Source organism: Lepidochelys kempii, chromosome 1 (assembly GCF_965140285.1).
Source record: "Lepidochelys kempii isolate rLepKem1 chromosome 1, rLepKem1.hap1, whole genome shotgun sequence".
Taxonomy (NCBI): domain Eukaryota; kingdom Metazoa; phylum Chordata; order Testudines; family Cheloniidae; genus Lepidochelys; species Lepidochelys kempii.
In genome coordinates, this window is record NC_136380.1 from 245023831 (window position 1) to 245042847 (window position 19017).

At 43.9% G+C, this 19017-nt stretch overlaps 1 protein-coding gene across 6 annotated transcripts in view; it reads right to left on the reverse strand.

Moving 5' to 3' along the window:
* The window catches only part of AMN1 (antagonist of mitotic exit network 1 homolog), a 61980-nt gene that overhangs the window by 28393 nt on the left and 14570 nt on the right, over nt 1–19017 (reverse strand). For 5 of the 6 annotated variants that reach the window (XM_073321459.1, XM_073321475.1, XM_073321493.1 and 2 more), the window contains 2 exons: nt 18498–18630; nt 12170–12314 (listed from right to left, as the gene is read on the reverse strand). In XM_073321459.1, the coding sequence (XP_073177560.1) occupies nt 12170–12314; nt 18498–18630 (278 nt within the window). Of the gene's footprint in view, nt 1–12169; nt 12315–17738; nt 17923–18497; nt 18631–19017 lie in introns of all 6 variants that reach the window. The other variant, XM_073321503.1, reaches the window with a different exon arrangement.

The following is a 19017-nucleotide window of genomic DNA, read 5'->3' on the forward strand; positions in this document are numbered from 1 at the left end:
TCTTCAGATGCATATCGTGGAAACTGCAGCAGGCTTTATATATACACAGAGAATATGAAACAATACCTATTCCCACCCCACTGTCCTGCTGGTAATAGCTTATCTAAAGTGATTTCCAGCACAAATCCAGGTTTTCTCACCCTCCACCCCCCCACACAAATTCACTCTCCTGCTGGTGATAGCCCATCCAAAGTGATAACTCTTTACACAATGTGCATGACAATCAAGCTGGGCTATTTCCTGCATAAATCCAGGTTCTCACATCCCCCCCCACCCCCATACACACACAAACTCACTCTCCTGCTGGTAATAGCTCATCCAAACTGACCACTCTTCAAGTTAAAATCCAAGTTAAACCAGAACATCTGGGGGGGGGGGGTAGGAAAAAACAAGAGGAAACAGGCTACCTTGCATAATGACTTAGCCACTCCAAGTCTCTATTTAAGCCTAAATTAATAGTATCCAATTTGCAAATGAATTCCAATTCAGCAGTTTCTCGCTGGAGTCTGGATTTGAAGTTTTTTTGTTTTAAGATAGCGACCTTCATGTCTGTGATCGCGTGACCAGAGAGATTGAAGTGTTCTCCGACTGGTTTATGAATGTTATAATTCTTGACATCTGATTTGTGTCCATTTATTCTTTTACGTAGAGACTGTCCAGTTTGACCAATGTACATGGCAGAGGGGCATTGCTGGCACATGATGGCATATATCACATTGGTGGATGTGCAGGTGAACGAGCCTCTGATAGTGTGGCTGATGTTATTAGGCCCTGTGATGGTGTCCCCTGAATAGATATGTGGGCACAGTTGGCAACGGGCTTTGTTGCAAGGATAAGTTCCTGGGTTAGTGGTTCTGTTGTGTGGTATGTGGTTGTTGGTGAGTATTTGCTTCAGGTTGCGGGGCTGTCTGTAGGCAAGGACTGGCCTGTCTCCCAAGATTTGTGAGACTGTAGTCTCATACAAAGTGACTGTAATCTCCACTTTGCATTGTCACCTCCATCTTGGTTTAAAACATCTAGGTGGTGTTGGGAGGGTCAGTCTATTCTGGATCCTGTGTGATCATCCTAAGGGATGGGAGGAGAGGGCTAAGAAGGAGCAAGCCATTAACACCAATCAATACAAAATGACTCTTCCCAGCTGGAACAATGGGTTTTCTACCAACAGAGCCTTTGACTTTGAAGGGAATTTATTCAGAAACTAGTCTAAGGAGGAATGGGCTAGCATTCCCCTGCATAAACACATGGCTGGGAGGGATGCAGAGTCTACATTTGACAACCTGACTGAAGAGAGGAGAGGGAAATAATGGGTGAGGTAATATCTTTTATTGAACCAAATTCTGTTGGTGAGAGAGACAAGCTTTTGAGCTTACAGAGCTCTTCTTCAGGTCTGGGAAACGTACTCAGAATGTCAGAGCTAAAATACAAGGTGGAACAGATCGTTTAGCGTCCGTAATTAGCACATATTTCAAGGGACCACTCAAGGCGAAGTGGCCCATTTACATCCCTCCAGCCCTGGGGGAGTGTTAGTAGGTTACAGATGGTTGAAATAAGCCATACATCCCGTGTCCCTGTTCAGTTCATGGTTCTTAGGGTCTCGCAAAGTTATGAATGTAAGCTCCCAGGCTCAATTTTTGCAAATGTCCTTTGAAAACGAGGAGTGAGGGGTCAGCTACAAAGTGAAAAGTGTGTTCACCCACAGGTAGTAGGGTGCGGTTGTCTTTTATCATTTCCCTGTGTGAGTCCAGTCACGACTGTATTGATTGTCTTGTTTCAGCCACATAGTTATTACTGGAGCATTTCGTGCACCACCCCATGTGGCAGGCATATGTAGGACTCCTAGATCTTGCATGGTGTGTTGTGGAGGGTGTTGACCATCTTAGCAGTAGAGATTTGTCTACACACGTTTTGCATATATTATTCTGGCAGGGTCTGGTGCTGCTTTGATTGGCGTGTCCTTGTTTGTGGGTAGCTTGCTTCTGCTGATGAGCATGGAGTAGTAGCTGGGGTATTTTCTGACTGCCAGAAAAGGGGGTTCAGGAAAGATTTCTTTCAGGTTGTGGTCCCCATCAAGTATGGGCTGTAATTGTTTAATGATGCCCTGTCCGGGTTCCAGTGCTGGGTGGTAGATGAGAACTAAGGGTGTGCAGTTGATGAGGGATTTATTTCTGTACTGAAGCAGATTCTCTTGGGGTATTTAGATGACCCTTTCCATGATGTGATCTACCTCTCTGGTGGAGCGTCCTTGTTTGGTGAAGGCAGTTTTAAAGTGTGTTAAGGTGTGTATACTGGACTTTCTCCTAGGAGCATGGTACCAGAGTGCCTGGCTGTAGATAACCGATTTCTTGGTGTATTTGAGGTGAAGAGACTTTATTTAAGGAGGCTGCTTCGCTGAGCGGGGGCCATTCCATTGCCACTTGACAGTAGAACATGTTGGGGAAAGTGAAGGCAGAAGAGTACTAGTGCTATAAATCAATTATACATATATTATATCTAAAAGCCCACAGTTATAGGCACTGAAACAGATATAATTTCTTTTAAAATATTTAGGAAGACATGTTCTATTTCTAATTCTATTACTGATAACCAGACTAAAACTTTGGATATCAGTCTTCCCCGAACTGACTTCATGCATTTAATCCAGTCTTGTCTCCTAATTGCTGTGGTCACGATGAATTGTTGTCTCCACTGTTTCAGAGTAACAGCCGTGTTAGTCTGTATTCGCAAAAAGAAAAGGAGTACTTGTGGCAAATAAATTGGTTAGTCTCTAAGGTGCCACAAGTACTCCTTTTCTTTTTGTCTCAACTGTGGTGGTTGAAACCCAATTTTCATCCTTTTTGTTCAACAGTTCAAACCACGTATCACAAAGATAATCGATATAAAAGTCCTAAAACTTTTTTTTTTTTTTTTTAAATATTGTCCTCTGCTTCTTTGCTTAGTCCTTGTCTTGACTCTCACTGAACATCTGAGTGTGGAAAATTTACCTTTAAGTGGAAAAGTACAACTCTTTTCCGTTTTGGACCTCTCACACTTTGGAATAATGTGGCAATAGAGAAAGTGTGTTCTTGGGGGAATGAAATATATGCAAAAATCTATCATAGTCTGGACTAAATTTCTGGGATACCTTGAAAAAGCAGGATCCATTGCCCATGAACTCCAGATTCTTTATTATTAAAAAAAAACAAAAAAAAACCTCAATCTAGTTTTGACCACCCTATGCCCATTTCCAACTTCACATCATTCCCCCCAATCTACAGGAAATTTGGTTTAGTTTTTTTTTGTTTGTTTTTAAATTGTATATTGTTAATATCTGCTCTTTATATACGTTTTCATTTTGTTAAGGCTAATACTCCTTTTAACATTGAAATAGAATGAATGTATCTGGAATCCAGACTGTGATGGGGCGGCTGCCTCTCACTGGTAGGTAAGGGAGGCTACACAGGAGGCAGCAGATAAAGAAAAGGCTTGTAGTGCCAGCCAATTAGGGGAAAGTTTATTGGAAGAACCAATCAGGGCCAGGCTGGCTCATATAAGAAGGGGCTGCTGAGCAGAGCAGAGGCAGTCACTCCCTGGAGTTCAGGGAGGTGGACTGGCTGCTCAGAGGGCTGGAGCACCATGGACAGAGCAGTGTTGGGCAGGGTCAGCAGAGTATGAGAAAGCTCCAGGCTGACAGCTACCAAACTGAGGTCCTGATACAAGGGCAGAGGACCAAGTATCAGAGGGGTAGCCGTGTTAGTCCGTATCCACAAAAATAATGAGGAGTCCGGTGGCACCTTAAAGACTAACACATTTATTTGGGCAAAAGCTTTTGTGGGTAAAAACCCCACTTCTTCAGGACAGAGGAGGTGCTGGGGCTGCGGGGAAGCAGCCCAAGGAAGGAGACAGTGGAGTTGGAGGAGGGGCAGTATGTGGCTTGGCTGCCCGTGGGTGCAGAGCACCCACTAATTTTTTCCGTGGGTGCTCCAGCCCCGGAGCACCCATGGAGTCGGCGTTTATGTTCAGGCAACGGCTAGAGTCCTTGGACAAAAGAACATTTAAGTACTTTGGAAAAAATGAAATAAAATATCATTGTAGAGTTTCAGGGGAACTGCACTTGTATTCCCGCCTCACTATTGCCCCTGGCCCCTGCTGCCTCCCCCAGGTGCCCCCCCCGGCCCTCACCCCTGGCCCCTGCTGCCTCCTTCCCTGGGCTCCACACCCCACCTCCCACTGCCCCAGGCCTCCATTGCCTCCTCTGGGCTTCCCAGCCCCTCTGGCCCCACTGCTCCCCTCCCCACGCCATTGCCCTGAGCCCCCATCTGCAGCCTCGCCTGCACCTCAGGCAGCTCCACCGTTGAGCCTGTTGCCAGCCTGATCTTGCTTCCCTTCTCTGGGTGCCACCTACCAGGGCTCAAAGGGAGTGCATGTTGTCGGTGCCTTTCCCAGGCACATCCCTCTCAGTCGCACTCAGCCCAACTCCCACCCTGGCAGAAATCTGGGGGAGGGGGATGTGACTCCACATGTCCCCCCCCAAAATGTGTTGCCTATGCCTTTGCAATATTTTTGTAAGAATAGTTATGTGCAGAATAGAATATTTTTAGGAAGCAATTTTATAAACATTGTACAAACCAATGTTTGAGTTAACAAAATGTAATGTGACCACCAAAAGGACATAAGTAAACAATATAATTTACTAAACATAATGAAAATTATATGTTGAAAAGTGGAAATAATAAGAATGTAAACAGCTAAGGTAGAAATAACATTCATAGATTCCAAAGCCAGAAGGGACTGTGAGCATGTAGTTCCAATTGTTAAGTATCCTCACTGTTAAAATTTTACACCTTATTTCCAGACTGAATTTGTCTAGCTTTGGCTTCCAGCCATTGAATCATGTTATACCTTTTTCTGCTAGGCTGAAGAGCACATTATCAAGTATGCAAAGCTGTAGGCACAAAACAGAACCAGACATTATAAAAAAATCGGACTGTAATCGGCTACAGGGCTTCGTCTTCCAGATTTTGGTAAGTACACCTTTCTGTTATGCAATGACTAACAACTGTTATTAACTCAATCAAGCTGAGTTATATGAGGTCTCTTTAATTACTGAATGAATTCAAACTCAAAAAAACATCACTTACTCATCAATTGTTACAGGGTCACCCTGCAATACATCAACCAAAGTACAAAATTGTGATGTTATTTGGTAGGGCTTAGCCATAATAGATGCTGGGGCCCACACAGACACAGGGACCCATTATGCAGAAGCAATTGCTGGGCTACAATTCTATGGTTATTAGTTCATTAATTTTAAGTAATGCTACATTTTAAACTTAAATAAAATGTTATACAGTTTATACTGGGCTTTCAGACAACAAAGAATCTAAAAGCAGAAGAACAACCTGGACAGGAACACATCCTCTGATAAAAGTCTCTTATCAAAACAAAACCATGTGGAGGATGCCAGATTCTTCTGTAGCTGAAATCCAGGAAAACAAGAAAGCAACTAGTAAGAGAAACTGCTAATAACCTTATCTGGAAGCAACTTAGGACAACCATATTTTCTAAGCCCTGGTCTACACTAGGACTTTAGGTCGAATTTAGCAGCGTTAAATCCATTTAAACCTGCACCCGTCCACACAATGAAGCCCTTTATTTCGACTTAAAGGGCTCTTAAAATCGATTTCCTTACTCCACCCCTGACAAGTGAATTAGCGCTTAAATCGACGTTGCCGGCTCGAATTTGGGGTACTGTGGACACAATTCGATGGTATTGGCCTCCGGGAGCTATCCCAGAGTGCTCCATTCTGACCGCTCTGGACAGCACTCTCAACTCAGATGCACTGGCCAGGTAGACAGGAAAAGAACCGCGAACTTTTGAATCTCATTTCCTGTTTGGCCAGCGTGGCAAGCTGCAGGTGACCATGCAGAGCTCATCAGCACAGGTGACCATGATGGAGTCCCAGAATCGCAAAAGAGCTCCAGCATGGACCGAACGGGAGGTACGGGATCTGATCGCTGTTTGGGGAGAGGAATCCGTGCTATCAGAACTCCGTTCCAGTTTTCGAAATGCCAAAACCTTTGTCAAAATCTCCCAGGGCATGAAGGACAGAGGCCATAACAGGGACCCGAAGCAGTGCCGCGTGAAACTGAAGGAGCTGAGGCAAGCCTACCAGAAAACCAGAGAGGCGAACAGCCGCTCTGGGTCAGAGCCCCAAACATGCTGCTTCTATGATGAGCTGCATGCCATTTTAGGGGGTTCAGCCACCACTACCCCAGCCGTGTTCTTTGACTCCTTCAATGGAGATGGAGGCAGTACGGAAGTAGGTTTTGGGGACGAAGAAGATGATGATGAGGAGGAGGTTGTAGATAGCTCACAGCAAGCAAGCGGAGAAACCGGTTTTCCCGACAGCCAGGAACTGTTTCTCACCCTAGACCTGGAGCCAGTACCCCCCGAACCCACCCAAGGCTGCCTCCTGGACCCAGCAGGCGGAGAAGGGACCTCTGGTGAGTGTACCTTTTAAAATGCTATACATGGTTTAAAAGCAAGCATGTGAAAGGATTACTTTGCCCTGGCATTTGCGGTTCTCCTAGATGTAGTCCTAAAGCCTTTGCAAAAGGTTTCTGGGGAGGGCAGCCTTATTTCGTCCTTCATGGTAGGACACTTTACCACTCCAGGCCAGTAACACGTACTCGGGAATCACTGTAGAACAAAGCATTGCAGTGTATGTTTGCTGGCATTCAACCAAAATCCGTTCTTTATCTCTCTGTGTTATCCTCAGGAGAGTGAGATATAATTCATGGTCACCTGGTTGAAATAGAGTGCTTTTCTTCAGGGGACACTCAGAGGAGCCCATTCCTGCTGGGCTGTTTGCCTGTGGCTAAACAGAAATGTTCCCCGCTGTTAGCCACAGGGAGGGGGGGAAGGTTGAGGGGGTAGTCACGCGGTGGGAGGAGGCAAAATGCGACCTTGTAACGAAAGCACGTGCTATGTATGTAATGTTAACAGCAAGGTTTACCCTGAAAGAGTGTAGCCACTGTTTTATAAAATGTGTCTTTTTAAATACCGCTGTCCCTTTTTTTTTCTCCACCAGCTGCATGTGTTTCAATGATCACAGGATCTTCTCCTTCCCAGAGGCTAGTGAAGCTTAGAAAGAAAAAAAAACGCACTCGCGATGAAATGTTCTCCGAGCTCATGCTGTCCTCCCGCACTGACAGAGCACAGACGAATGCGTGGAGGCAAATAATGTCAGAGTGCAGGAAAGCACAAAATGACCGGGAGGAGAGGTGGAGGGCTGAAGAGAGTAAGTGGCGGGCTGAAGACAGGGCTGAAGCTCAAATTTGGCAGCAGCGTGATGAGAGGAGGCAGGATTCAATGCTGAGGCTGCTGCAGGACCAAACCAGTATGCTCCAGTGTATGGTTGAGCTGCAGCAAAGGCAGCTGGAGCACAGACTGCCACTGCAGCCCCTGTGTAACCAACCGCCCTCCTCCCCAAGTTCCATAGCCTCCACACCCAGACGCCCAAGAACGCGGTGGGGGGGCCTCCGGCCAACCAGCCACTCCACCACAGAGGATTGCCCAAAAAAAAGAAGGCTGTCATTCAATAAATTTTAAAGTTGTAAACTTTTAAAGTGCTGTGCTTAAAGTGCTGTGTGGCATTTTCCTTCCCTCCTCCACCACCCCTCCTGGGATACCTTGGTAGTCATCTCCCTATTTGTGTGATGAATGAATAACGAATGCATGACTGTGAAGCAGCAATGACTTTATTGCCTCTGCAAGCAATGATTAAAGGGAGGAGGGAAGGGTGGTTAGCTTACAGGGAAGTAGAGTGAACCAAGGGGCGGGGGGTTTCATCAAGGAGAAACAAACAGAACTTTCACACCGTAGCCTGGCCAGTCATGAAACTGGTTTTCAAAGCTTCTCTGATACGTACCGCGCCCTCCTGTGCTCTTCTAACCGCCCTGGTGTCTGGCTGCGCGTAACCAGCAGCTAGGCGATTTGCCTCAGCCTCCCACCCCGCCATAAACGTCTGCCCCTTACTCTCACAGATATTGTGGAGCACACAGCAAGCAGTAATAACAGTGGGAATATTGGTTTCGCTGAGGTCTAAGCGAGTCAGTAAACTGCACCAGTGCGCCTTTAAACGTCCAAATGCACATTCTACCACCATTCTGCACTTGCTCAGCCTGTATTTGAACAGCTCCTGACTACTGTCCAGGCTGCCTGTGTACGGCTTCATGAGCCATGGCATTAAGGGGTAGGCTGGGTCCCCAAGGATACATATAGGCATTTCAACATCCCCAACAGTTATTTTCTGGTCTGGGAATAAAGTCCCTTCCTGCAGCTTTTGAAACAGACCAGAGTTCCTGAAGATGCGAGCATCATGCACCTTTCCCGGCCATCCCACGTTGATGTTGGTGAAACGTCCCTTGTGATCCACCAGAGCTTGCAGCACTATCGAAAAGTACCCCTTGCGGTTTATGTACTCGGCGGCTTGGTGCTCCGGTGCCAAGATAGGGATATGGGTTCCGTCTATAGCCCCACCACAGTTAGGGAATCCCATTGCAGCAAAGCCATCCACTATGACCTGCACATTTCCCAGGGTCACTACCCTTGATATCAGCAGATCTTTGATTGCGTGGGCTACTTGCATCACAGCAGCCCCCACAGTAGATTTGCCCACTCCAAATTGATTCCCAACTGACCGGTAGCTGTCTGGCGTTGCAAGCTTCCACAGGGCTATCGCCACTCGCTTCTCAACTGTGAGGGCTGCTCTCATCTTGGTATTCATGCGCTTCAGGGCAGGGGAAAGCAAGTCACAAAGTTCCATGAAAGTGCCCCTACACATGCGAAAGTTTCGCAGCCACTGGGAATCGTCCCAGACCTGCAACACTATGCGGTCCCACCAGTCTGTGCTTGTTTCCCGAGCCCAGAATCGGCGTTCCACAGCATGAACCTGCCCCATTAGCACCATGATGCATGCATTGGCAGGGCCCATGCTTTCAGAGAAATCTGTGTCCATGTCCTGATCACTCACGGGACCGCGCTGACGTCGCCTCCTTGCCCGGTATGGCGTTGCCATGTTCTGGTGCTGCATATACTGCTGGATAATGCGTGTGGTGGTTAATGTGCTCCTAATTGCGAAAGTGAGCTGAGCGGCCTCCATGCTTGCCTTGGTGTGGCGTCCGCACAGAAAAAAGGCGCGGAACGATTGTCTGCCGTTGCTCTGACGGAGGGAGGGGCGACTGACGACATGGCTTACAGGGTTGGCTTCAGGGAGCTAAAATCAACAAAGGGGGTGCCTGTACATCAAGGAGTATTTCAGGCAGGACTGCACGGAGGGTTCCAATAAGAAATGGTGCACTTAAGTTATCGTTGTTATTGGAACAAGGAGGTTAGCCTGGCCTCTGATTGATACATGGCTAGATTTACCTCGCTGCACCTTCTCTGTGAGTGACTGCAGTGTGATCTAGACAGGGGAGGAGGCAAATGAGTACAAAACAAATCTGGTCTATTTCTTGTTCTGACCCACTCCATCTATCTTTTACATCTTTGGCTGGCAGCAGACGGTGCAGAAGGACTGCATGCCATCCACATCTCATGGCTGCTCGGCAGAAGATGGTACAGTACGACTGCTAGCCATCTTCATCTCTTGCCTGCCTGGCATAAGATGGTACAATACGACTGCTATCCATCCTCATCTCTTGCCTGCCTGGCAGAAGATGGTACAGTACGACTGCTAGCAGTCCGTATCGCCTGCCCGCTCACCATAAGACGTTCAATAGGACTGACTGCAGGACTAAAGAGAATGACCTGGTCAAGTCACTCCAAATTTAGTCCCTGCGCCCATGTCTGCCCAGGCGCTCCCAGCCGACGTGGCCAGGAGCACCTCGGACACGACGAGGACGACTACCAATCGTATTGCACCGTCTGCTGCCAGAAGGCAATGGGTTGCTGCTACTGTGCAGCAAAGCCGTACCGCGTCTGCCAGCACCCAGGAGACATAGGGTGATGGTTACCTGAGCTGGCTCCATGCTTGCCGTGGTATGGCGTCTGCACAGGTAACTCAGGAAAAAAGGCGCGAAATGATTGTCTGCCCTTGCTTTCACGGAGGGAGGGAGGGAACGGGGGCCTGACGACACGTACCCAGAACCACCCGCGACAATGTTTTAGCCCCATCAGAGTGCTCCATTGTGACTACTCTGGACAGCACTCTCAGATGCCCGATTGTTTGCCATTGCTCTGACGCTGGGAGGGGCGCTTACAGGGTTGGCTTCAGGGAGCTAAAATCAACAAAGGGGGTGGCTTTACATCAAGGAGTATTTCAGGCAGGACTTCACGGAGGGTTCCAATAAGAAATGGTGCACCTAAGTTATTGTCCTTATTGGAACAAGAAGGTTAGCCTGGCCTCTGATTGATACATGGCTAGATTTACCTCGCTGCACCTTCTCTGTAAGTGACTGCAGTGTGATCTAGAAGAATGAGTCCCCTAGACAGGGGAGGGGGGGAAGCAAATGAGTACAAAACAAATCTGGTCTATTTCTTGTTTTGATCCACTCCATCTATCTTTTACATCGTTGGCTGGCAGCAGACGGTGCAGAAGGACTGCATGCCATCCACATCTCATGGCTGCTCGGCAGAAGATGGTACAGTACGACTGCTAGCAGTCCGTATCGCCTGCCCGCTCACCATAAGACGGTTCAATAGGACTGACTGCAGGACTAAAGAGAATGACCTGCTCAAGTCACTCCAAATTTAGTCCCTGCGCCCATGTCTGCCCAGGCGCTCCTAATCGACCTCACAGAGGCGACCAGGAGCACCTCAGACATGACGATGATGGCTACCAGTCGTACTGTACCGTCTGCTGCCACAAGGCAAGGGGTTGCTGCTACCGTGTAGCAATGCCGTACCGCGTCTGCCAGCACCCAGGAGACATAGGGTGACGGTTACCTGAGCGGGCTCCATGCTTGCCGTGGTATGGCGTCTGCACAGGTAACTCAGGAAAAAAGGCGCGAAATGATTGTCTGCCCTTGCTTTCACGGAGGGAGGGAGGGAACGGGGGCCTGACGATATGTACCCAGAACCACCCGCGACAATGTTTTAGCCCCATCAGGCATTGGGATCTCAACCCAGAATTCCAATGGGCAGCGGAGACTGCGGGAACTGTGGGATAGCTACCCACAGTGCAACGCTCCGGAAGTCGACGCTTGCCTCGGTACTGTGGAAGCGCTCCGCCGAGTTAATGCACTTAATGCACTTCGAGCATTTTCTGTGGGGACACACACACTTGAATATATAAAACCGATTTCTAAAAAACCGACTTCTATAAATTCGACCTAATTTCGTAGTGTAGACATACCCTAAATAAACTGAAAAACAGGCAGCTGTGGTTACTGGACTTTCTGTCATATGAACCAGAGGGAGACTATAGGCAAAAGAAAGTATCTGGTGTATCAGATTCTATCATTTCTTATTTATCTTCAAATTCTTTTTTGATTAATGCAATATACAGGTAAAATCCTGACTCCATTGAAGACAACGGGGGTTTTGCCACTGACTGGTGTAACCAGAATTTCACCTTTCCACTTTATAAAAATGTTTAAATATTAGAGCTGGTCAGAAAAGAGAATTTCAATTCTGCAGGGAATTCTGACATTTCAAAATGTGTTTTCATTTTAAATTGTAATAAAAGGTTGAAATTTTGAAATTTACAGAAAAAAAAAATATTTTTTTTTTAGGAAACTGAATCATTTTGATAATGTCAAACCAATATAAATATGATAAAATAAAAGTTTAAATACAACAAAGAAGTCAAAATTAAACATTTTGATGTTATTGATATAAAATGATAGTCAAAACAGTTCAACGCTTTTCTATGGAAAAGTTTGTTGAAATCGACACTTTCAGCAAAATATTTGGATTTTGACAAAACTGCATTTTCTGATGGAAATAGTCTGCTGAAAATTTTTTTTACTAGCTCTACTAAGAATTTACTTTAACCAAGCAACATGAACTTAAACAAATTCCTGAGGAGTGTAGTGTTTCTGTGTGTAATTGATTAAAATGACTTCGCCAACGTGTGTATTTAATATCATATATACTCTAATTGCTTTCACAATTTACTCCAACTCTCCCAACGAAAAGAAAGAAAATAGAAGGTAGATTCAAATTCTATCTGTACAGGAAACATACCTTCTGAAGTGATGGCTAGTCTGTTTTCTTTACAAGAATTTAAGTTAATTTTTTTCAGTTGCTTGCAATTACAAAGTTGCAGCAGGGCAGTATCTGAAATATCACAGTCTCTAAGATCTAGCGTCTCCACCGCTGGGTGCAGCACCTGTAATGCAAGCACAGTATTTCCATCAAATTATACATGGTGTAGCACAAATATGCACATTGAATCTGTGATTACTGCGTTAGAAATTACATATGACTTTTAAAAATGTTCTTTTGAAAGGTGCCAGGTTAACAGCCTGGGGAATGAAATCCTCTCTACAGAATGTACACAACTCTGAGGTGACGAACAACCTCCTGGGGTTAGAGAGCAGTCCAGTTTCTATGCATGATCAATTCTTATCATTCAAATAAGAAATTAATCTAATCACACACAAAAGCCCATTACAGGCACTTCTGGCAACAACCAGCTACAACGTTTCCACTCTTTGGCTCCCAGACACACAAGTCCCTTTGTCTAACAGATGCCAATAAAATCTCAAAATACTTGACCCCATTTGATCTTGCTGTCTTACTCTCTTGCACGCAGACTCACATGCATTCAGAAACACACACAACCGCTAACATTTTGAGGACCAAAAGGCATTCATTCCCCATTAACTAAGCCTCCTCAATCCCACAGGACTGTAGGTTGGCTTTCTTGTGGGGCCCCAAGCAGAGGTCTTATAAAAATAAGATCCAAGGCAATGGAAGGTCTGATACTTTAACATCAGCTTCATGTGGGGGAGGGGTGCTACATATACCACCTTTTTAAATTTCACCCCCCGCAGAACATCACTACAGGTTGAACCTCTCTAGTCCGGCACCCTCGGGACCTGACCAGTACCGAACCAGAGAATTTGCCGAACCACGGGAGGTCAGTATAGTAGTGAGCGGGTCTCTTTATTTTTATCTTGCCAAGGCAAATAAAAAGAACAACGCTGGCAATGCCGCTAGCCAAGGCTTACCGGCTCTCTTCATAACAAAGTGTTAGTGTTGTGACACAATTTTACTGTACTGGCACAAGGAAATAAGGAGATAAAACATAAAAAACATAAAATAAAAATAAAAATAAAATAAAATCATGCCAGACCACGGATGTTGCCAGACCAGAGTGCCAGACAAGAGAGGTTCAACCTGTACTATCTAACCAGATATACCACCGGTCTTCCAATCAGAATGTCCTCACCACACACACAATCAGCCCCTATGGTGAGATGTAATCCAGACCAATACTCAAACTGGGAAAAGACAAAAAGAAGGATTACCCAACTTTTCCATCAACTTATTCTTTCTTCAATCTGTAGTGATAAGGCACAGACATGTATGATAACTCTGGTATTACATAAGCAAATTCTGATTCCCAGACATGGCCAGGATACACTTTATTAGTTGGCCACCATGCGAAACTGGGTTTTAGATTTCAACACCTATAATCATACCACTACTGTAGTTTTGTTGACCTCTGAACCAGACTTTATAAGGCATATAGCTTGCCCCTGCGCCATACCTCTCCATGATGCCTTGGGAGTCACGCTAAGACAAGACAGTGCTAGCCTGTTAGAAGGAATAAGTACTTTTAACAACATACTGTACTAAAAAAAGAAGTGTGGGTGCTTACATTAGCAAAATTTGATGGATTTACGAAAAGATGTAAGTTTAAATAACAGATATCGGATTGTATAATTAGAAATTTATTGGAAAATGTGCTGAAAATAATGTCTGTCTGTAAAATAAAAGTATTCAAATACTGAGACTGAAACTATACCCAGTTCCTCTATAAGCATGTTAAGCCCTCATCCAAATTTAGAAGCAGACAAAGAGCGCAGTCTACCTGTCACTGGATTGGTTCTCACAGACTGTGGTAACTTACTCTGTTATGTGCTAACTAATTATCTAAAAAAATCCAATCAAGCTGACTGATCCTCAGCTCTCTTTGATTATCAAGTTCAAACTTTACTAAATGTGGCAACAAATTGGTAACAATTTTCATTTACTTTTTCAGTTCTTCATACATTAGCAGTATGAACAATCTCTTACCTAACTCGCATTAAAGTCTTATATCATTAAAATTTCTGAATCGTACCTAAAGTATCTCTCCCCTTTCTGTCCCCAGCCGCCCCCATCCCTCTTTGGTTGCATTATTTATTTTGCTGCTTGAAACAAACTTTATAGCTTTGCACTACAAACTATAGTTTTTCCAAGAAACCTTTACTGCACAGCAGGTACAGACATGTATAGACATATTTTTGGAGAAGTGATAAATGCGATAGGTGACATTTCAATTCACATAAGAGATAATGAAAACCAAAAAGTCATTGTGGGCTGTTTTTGTGAAAATTTCTGCATGTAAAGCATGTTTAAAAGTAACCAAATAATATCAGTTTCTGCTTTCCACTCAGCTTTACTAGGTAATATTTACTGAATATGAGTGTGCTCAGCACCATACAATGCACGAGGCAGGGACCACTTTTCCCTTCAGGCAGTTTAAGGTCTAAGCTAGATAGAAACAGTTCAGCCACATAATACACTAGATGAAGATTAATTCCTGAGGCAATGCAAATTTTTAATTTTATAAAGCAACACTAAAAGGCTTCACAGAAGTGTATTGTAAAGGTGGGACTGAAAGAAGAGATTGGCATACATGACATGAGAGACTGTTCCAAGCATAGGCGGCAACATGGATGGATTAAATCAAGAGCAGAAGGATGACACAATGGGGGTAATAAGAAAAGGAGTACTTGTGGCACCTTAGAGACTAACCAATTTATTTGAGCATGAGCTTTCGTGAGCTACAGCTCACTTCATCGGATGCTGTAGCTCACAAAAGCTCATGCTCAAATAAATTGGTTAGTCTCTAAGGTGCCACAAGTACTCCTTTTCTTTTTGCGAATACAGACTAACACGGCTGTTACTCTGAAACCTGTCATAATGGGGGTAATGTTAGCCAATCTTGAGGAAGAGCGGAGAGAAAAGAGATGGAATAGAAAAATACACAGAAGTGAAACTGAAGGGCTGTAAATGCAAGGACAAGAAGTCTAAACTTGATGGAGAAGATGAGAAGCCAGCAAAGGAGTGGGGGTGGGAGAAGATGCTGAGCAGCAACATTTTGGATGGGCTATAGGGGAGCAAGGCAACAGGCAGAAAGAGGGATATAGGAGTGAAGAAAAAAGATGATCAAGTTATGGGCAAGAAAATGTAGAAGTAGAAGTGAAGAAGGGAGAACAGCTCATAGAAATGTTGTAAATTAAGAAAAGGCAGGATTTTGTGACATCCTGGATGTGGGGAAAGGAGAAAATGAGGAGTCAAATATAAGTCATAGTTGTGAGTCTGGGTAATGGGGAAATACTGGAATTATCAGAGTGAGAAAGATATGAGAAGAATAATAGAGGATGGAGAGCAAGGGGTTGTGGGAATTTGAACTGGTATTTGCATATCCAAAAAGAGATAGACCATCAAAGATACAACACTCAACTACAATAACCACCTGCTGAAGTGAAGAAACAGATTGACAGAGCCAGAAGAGTACCCAGAAGTTAACTACTACAGGACAGACCCAACAAAGAAAATAACAGAACACCATTAGCCATCACCTTCAGCCCCCAACTAAAACCATCATCAAGGATCTACAACCTATCCTAAAGGACGACCCATCACTCTCACAGATCTTGGGAGACAGGTCAGTCCTTGCTTACAGACAGCCCCCCAAACCTGAAGCAAATACTCAGCAGCAACCACACAACAAAAACACTAACCCAGGAACCTATCTTTGCAACAAAGCCTGTTGCCAACTGTGTCCACATATCTATTCAGGGGACACCATCATAGGGCCTAGTCACAGCAGCCACACTACCAGAGGCTCGTTCACCTGCACATCTACCAATGTGATATATGCCATCATGTGCCAGCAATGCCCCTCTGCCATGTACATTGGTCAAACTGGACAGTCTCTACGTAAAAGAATAAATGGACACAAATCAGACGTCAAGAATTAGAACGTTCAAAAACCAGGCAGAGAACACTTCAATCTCTCTGGTCACTCGATTACAGACCTAAAAGTCGCAATTCTTCAACAAAAAAACTTCAAAACCAGACTCCAATGAGAGACTGCTGAACTGGAATTAATTTGCAAACTGGATACAATTAACTTAGGCTTGAATAAAGACTGGGAGTGGATAGGTCATTACACAAAGTAAAACTATTTCCCCATGTTTATTCCCACCCCCCTTCCTCAGACGTTCTTGTCAACTGCTGGAAATGGCTCACCTTGATTATCACTACAGAAGGTTCCCCCTTCCCCCCTCCTCTCTCCTGCTGGTAATAGCTCACCTCACCTGATCACTCTTGTTACAGTCTGTATGGTAACACCCATTGTTTCATGTTCTCTGTGTATATAAAATCTCCCCACTATATTTTCCACTGCATGCATCTGATGAAGTGAGCTGTAGCTCACGAAAGCTTATGCTCAAATAAATTTGTTAGTCTCTAAGGTGCCACAAGTCCTCCTTTTCTTTTTGCGGATACAGACTAACATAGCTGCTACTCTGAAACCAGACGGGAATGGTAGATTCAGAAGCTGTCAGCATTGAAGGTTAATGTGCACTTTACATGACAAGGAGGATAGGACCAAAGACAGAAACCCTGGGGATATTAACAGAGCAGGAAAGGGAAACAGGAACTGCTGAAGGAAGAGAACGGGAGTACTGAAAGTATAAGGAGAAAAGAGATTCCAAGAGAAGGCAGTGATAAGCTATTGAAAGCAGATTAAGGCTGAGACCAGAAAGAGGCAAAGAAGGAGACACTCTGTTAGAGAATATGGGGGTAAAAAAAGAGGGAGCTTGGAGTTTTCGTAAACTGCTTTTACTCAAATGTATGCACAGATCACATATGAAAAAATTATGCAAAGCACTTATGATGCTTAGAAATGTTTGTTCACTACAAAAATGACCCTTGCATGGCTCAAAGCAATTCAACAGGCGTGTTAAAAGCAACAATGTATAAGATTGACTCAATTTTAATTTTTTCTCTCTTTTTTACTACAGTTCAAGAAATATTGTGTGTTAAAGGTGAAGTTTTTGTTGTTCGGTTTTTCCCAACGATTCTGGTGCGCTGCCCTTCACCTCATAGTCTAATTATTCTGACTTTCAGGGACTGATAGTATTTGCCTGTCATGAGTCACAGATCAAAGCAAGAATGAACTGGGGAGTTGTTCATTCCTATTTCACCAAGGTCAACCTTTCGTTTTCCATAATTCTTACACCTCCCTTCGAGACTGAGTTGATATAAAAGGATACAAATGTCAAAACATCTCAATTTACAACTGAGGCCAAGTCAGTAATATATTTCATCCCAGAACACTGACAAGCATTAATGAGAAATTGGGATGAGAGAATTTTGAATCACTGAGCTCATAGCCCTCACCTCACCATCATATTTCAAAGAAGTGAGGATTTAATGGAATTTTATCCTAAATCATAGACCTAAAGCCCACCTAAGATTATAAGAATCTCAGATTTTCCTTGAGAACCTTACATTATTTAAATACCACCTTGTAGAAGCCCATTTTGGCAACCGCTCCTGTCATAGTGCTTTCCCATTGCTACCAGAAGAAACAGCAGTGTGGTCCAACACTTAGAGTCAATCTGCTGATCCTGCTGTATTGTAAAGGAAGCATTCTGTGCAACAGCCTCAGGAAACAGACGCAATCCAACACGACTCCTGCTGGGGATATTCTGCAGAAAGGTTTAAAAACAATGCTGCTTGGCTATTAGGCCATTGAGTTTGCAACTGAGATTAATTTGCATGTTACACACTTATTTATGTAAGTTAGATAACTTAATTAGAAACTGATAGCAACATGAAGTGCAAAGTGCTACTATTTCTGAATCGCCTCATAAATTGCACAGCATCTTATACTCAAGTGTGTACAATGAACAACAGTATCCCCTCAGATTAAACTGATCCAAAACAGGATGATATACAGGTCAACTAGAAAACTTTTTCATTGACTTGTGTCCATATTCATCTTCTTGATTTTTATGCAGGGTTGTAGGCATTTATGGAGCTTTACACACAGATAAAAGACACAACCCCCTCAATCAAGATTAGGCATGGCATGATATGAAATAGGAAGAGAAGTAATTAGGAGGAAGCAATGAGGCGAAGTTTACATAGTACGAGGCCCTGGGCTCACTTGTTGAACTGTATACATAATTTTAGTTGAGCTCATTATTTAATATTTTGCTGTGTAATAAACTGGCATGAATGTGAAGAGACAGGCAAAAGTGAATTTTGAATAGGTTCTTACCTCACTGATATTTGAATCAGTTATCCGACCTTGCATACTCATTAATTTTATCAGTTTATCTTTTATGTTGGGAGGTAAAGGCTTAATATCAGCAACATATCTGGAAATGTTCTTTGTCAAACACTGAAGACACCTGAAATAAATGTAAGTTAAATTCAGTCACACAGAGACACAATGTACTGGTACTACCCTGAATTAAATACAGCCATTAATTTAAAACAGTCGATTAATCGCAGTTAACTCATGGGATTAACTAAAAAAGTGAATTGCGATTAAAAATATTAATCGCAATTAACGGCAGTTTTAATTGCATTGTTAAACAATAGAATACCCATTGAAATTTATTAAATATTTTTGGATGCTTTTCTACATTTTCATATATATTGATTTCAATTACAACACAGAATACAAAGTGTACAGTGCTCACTGTATACTATTATTTTTTATTACAAATGTTTGCACTGTAAAAATGATAAAAGACACAGTATTTTTCAATTCACCTCACATAAGTACTGTAGTG